Here is a 4,565-nt window from a genome sequence, read left to right on the forward strand (position 1 = left end):
AGTAGTAGTAAAAAAAAAAAAAAAGACATTTTTTTGCACTGAACGTTTTTTTTTTTTTTTTTATCCTTCCCGACTGTCATTTTTAAATTGGTGACAGTTTGTCTCTTAAGACTGTTTAAATAAAATGTTACGTGGAATCAATATTCTTACACATTAGTTTTTCATTTAAAAAACAAAATACACAACTTAACAAGAAACGACCTCCTCCACACCCCAAGAAAAAAAAATCTACAAACTTAACACAAAGCGATAAACGGTGGACGCCAGTTTGGAATGGCAGAGCTTACCCCTCCTCTGTTTGTCCGAAAACACTTTCTAAACAGTTACATAACTCGGACCGGCACTGCAAGCCAAAGCTGACGGTTATTTAGAGCACCTAAACTCAGAGAAGAAACTCGAAAGTGTACAGTGTGCCAATCACTGTGTCTACCTCTAGCGGGCAAACACGGGAAGATCAGAGAGAGAAAAAATCGCTATTAGCAGAGGAAATATCGAGGACCCCGGGTAAATAGAGGCTATTGATATACTAAGCTTCAGGAAACATTGGCCTCTTGTGAAAACATGTTCATGTTTGCTGGCAAATGTTTTCTAAATTCAAAAACGCTTAGAGCCACTCCGTGTGTCAACATGTGCAGTGCACTGTTTACCCTACATGCAGACACAATCTGGGCTAACTTGCCGGCCCGGCTGCTCACATGTTAGCTATATCGTGGGCTACGGGAAACATTTGGCACCGCCGTTTGTAACCTTTTTTGGTGTCAAGGTCAGATTGTTTAGGTGCGTCATCAACAGCGTCATTATTATCGTTGTTGTCATCACCATCATAATCAGCGTCGTCATAACAACCATTATAATCATCATCAGAAAAACTACCGTAATTTTTGTTGTCATAACCATAATAATAATCGACGTCATAACAACCACTATAATCATCTTTGTCATCGCATCTACTATCATCACCAGCAGCAGCAGCAGCATCATTATCATAAAACCACCATAACTATCGTCGTCATAACAACCATCGTCGTTGTCATAGCCTCTGCCGTAACTGTCGTTATAAAACCACAATAATCATCATCGAAATAAGAACCACCTTAATCATCGTCGTCATAATAAAATACACTTTTCTCAACGTAATAATCACCAACACTGTCATTATAACAACCACTATCAATGTCAGCATAACAACGACCAGAATGTGTTTATCAAACTCACCACCACAACAACCACCCAATAGCCGATGCATTTTTCGTTAAACATTCATTCATTCATTCGTTCATTCATTCGTTCATTCATTCATTTATTCATTCATTCGTTCATTCATAAAAACCACCATCGTCGTCATAACAACCACCACCATCGTCGTCGTCATAACAACCTCCACCATCGTCGTCATAACAACCACTACCACGATCGTCGTCATAACAACCACCATTACAATCGTCGTCATAACAACCACCATCATCGTCGTCATAACAACCACCATTACCATCGTCGTCATAACAACCACCACCATCGTCGTCATAACAACCACCACCATCATCGTCATAATAACAACAACCACCATCGTCGTCATAACAACCATCATCATTGTCGTCATAACAATCACCATCATCGTCGTCGTTATAACAGCCACCACAATCTTCGTCGTCATAACAACATCAACCTTCGTCGTCATAACAACCAAAACCATCGTCGTCATAACCAGCACCACCATCGTCGTCATAACAACCACCACCATCGTCGTCATAACAACCAACGCCATCGTCGTCATAACAACCACCACCATCATTGTTGTCATAACAAACACCACCATCGTCGTCATAACAACCACCACCATCGTTGTCATAGCAACTACCACCATTGTCGTCATAACAACCACCACCACCGTTGTCATAACAACCACCACCATCCTTGTCATATCAACCACCACCACCACCGTCGACATAACAACCACCACCATCGTCGTCATAACAACCACCACCATCGTCGTCATAACAACCACCACCATAGTCGTCATAACAACCTCCACCATCGTCGTTATAACAACCACCATCATCGTCGTCATAACAACCACCACTATAGTCGACATAACAACCACCACCATAGTCGTCATAACAACCTCCACCACTGTCGTTAAAAGAACCTCCACTATCGTCGTTATAACAACCTCCACCATCGTCGTCATAACAACCTCGTTAAAACAACCTCCACCATCGTCGTTATAATAACCTCCACTATCGTCGTCATAACAACTACCATCAGTGTCGTCATAACAACCACCACAATCGTCATCATAACACCACCACTATCGTCATCATAATACGTAATTTTATCCAATATTTAAAAATTCTTAGTTTTCTTGTTACTTGAAGTGGAAACCGTCCCAGTTCGCTATAAACAAATTAGTTACACGTTCCTTTTCTTACATCCAATAATCCTTTACAAAATTGTATATGTACGTTTTCAACATCATGGTCCGAGTGAAAGTCCCAAACTTCAGCACCATAACTAAGGATATATTTAATATATGTATCAAAAACAGCAAGGATTGTTTCGACATCGAAGAAATTGTTCCTGCATACATTCAATATTGAAAATAATGCCTTGCATCCTTGTTCTGCAAATCGTTTCTGTGTACGTGCAAATTTACCATTATAGAAAAATAAAACGCCGAAATAAACAAATTTATTTACAACCTCTAGTTTACACCCATTAAAGTGCAACTTTTCATTATCTCGTAACTTACCTCCGTTTTTAAAAATAACAATTTTAGTTTTATTTGTATTGACAGTTACATCCCAGTTTTGGGTATAATTAAACAGAGAATTAATCATTTTTTGTAACCCTTCTGGTTTTTCAGCTAACAGAACCATGTCATCAGCGTACATTATCAGGAATATGTTTAACTTTGTATTTCGATATAAAGACAGTTGTCTGATATTAGCTGCATCTCACAGTCATTGACATACATGGAAAATAATATTGGTGACAACACTCCTCCTTGAAATAAACCATTTTTACATATAAAGAAATAAAAAATTACATTATTATATTTTACACAACATTTAACATTTTGATTTAGCGATCTTATAATAGCAAGCATTTTCCTACTTACGCCTTGTTTAATTAATTTATACCATAAATGTTATCTGCTTTGTAGTCAACAAAACAGCAATAAAACCGTTTTCGTGCCTTACACACTATGTTTATTAGGGGCTGTAGAACGAAAATTGCATCCACAGTGGACATATGTTTTCGAAAGTCAAACTGGGCGTCAGTGATAATATTATTTTCCATGTCGAAATTACATAATCTTTCATTTAGTATATTGATGAACAATTTTACTAGGCAGCTAACTAGAGTAATACCTCTATAATTATCCGTATCGTTGGGATTTCCTTTTTTTAAAAACAGGCACTATACACCCAACTGACCAACTATGAGGGAAATGACCGAATTTAAAAACAGTATTAAACAATATACTAGATACCATTGTGGTTGTGATAGCAACAACCACCATCAGCATCATTTTCGATTAGCAGCAAGGGATCTTTTATATGCACCATCCCATAGACATGATAGCACATACCACGGCTTTTGATGTACCAGTCGTGGTGCACTGGTTGGAGCGAGAAATAGGGGTGGGAGTGGGGTTTGATGGTAGTTAATAATATGCATACTTGAAATTACTAACTATTTGTACGCAACGCTCTCTGTGCAAGGATTGCCCGTACCGTCACAGTATAGCATAATTAACTTTCTAAAATATGATGATATAATGAAACGGAAAATAATCTATCACCGTATCGGAAAAACACGTTTGTTGTTATTTGTATCCATTACACTTGAGATTATGACTGTAACGAATTAATTGACTGGATCGTACTCTTGTTCGTTGTAAGGAACACGACTGTGATATTATTATCAAATGGCAAACGCTGTTTGAAAGTAATACACAGTTACGTGGGTTTTTTCTTTTTAAGATTCGTGCTTTTAATAAATGAACATCTGTTCTAACAACCTGGTATATCCTCTAACATAGTTATAATGTATCCATCAACCCTTTATTAAAGATGAAATCCTTTCCACACCAATATATTTCTTAGCGTTTTGTTGATGTTCGTCTCTTCTTTTGTTCTCTTCTTTTTTAAATGCTTTAAAATAATTCATGAAAACTCGCAGTCATGAAAATTAGAACATATACGACCATCTACGAATAGAAACAATAATCTGTTAGTCGGACAATTCTTACAATGGCTGCAAACTCAGGATAGTCCCTTTAAGTAAAAAGACAACAGAAAGGGAGAGGATAGTGAAGTGATACACATTTTAAAAATAAAACTTGAACTGATAGTTAGAACGCTGAAATCTCTATACTAACCTACATAAAGGCCATTTTTTAAATATAAATGATATATATATATATATATATATATATATATATATATATATATGCATTTTCTAAAAATTAGTTTATACCAAAAAATATTTGAAATCAGATTTAAAAAAAAATAATAATAATATATAAAAACCCTGGGAAACCGGCCTCAGTCGTGTAGTGG

At 36.7% G+C, this 4,565-nt stretch overlaps 1 protein-coding gene across 1 annotated transcript; it reads right to left on the bottom strand.

The window, feature by feature from the left end:
• Positions 1-1,300: 1,300 nt before the first annotated feature.
• LOC121381709 (putative uncharacterized membrane protein YMR173W-A) lies at positions 1,301-2,188 on the bottom strand. The gene has a single exon (XM_041511055.1). It carries the CDS (start codon positions 2,186-2,188, stop codon positions 1,301-1,303), a length of 888 nt encoding a protein of 295 aa, XP_041366989.1.
• Positions 2,189-4,565: the final 2,377 nt, after the last annotated feature.

Source organism: Gigantopelta aegis, chromosome 9 (genome assembly GCF_016097555.1).
Source record: "Gigantopelta aegis isolate Gae_Host chromosome 9, Gae_host_genome, whole genome shotgun sequence".
NCBI lineage: Eukaryota > Metazoa > Mollusca > Gastropoda > Neomphalida > Peltospiridae > Gigantopelta > Gigantopelta aegis.

Excerpts from the sequence above, each read along its gene's own strand:
- LOC121381709 (XM_041511055.1), bottom strand. The coding sequence starts at position 2,188 with ATGACGACGATGGTGGAGGTTGTTATAACGACGATAGTGGAGGTTCTT.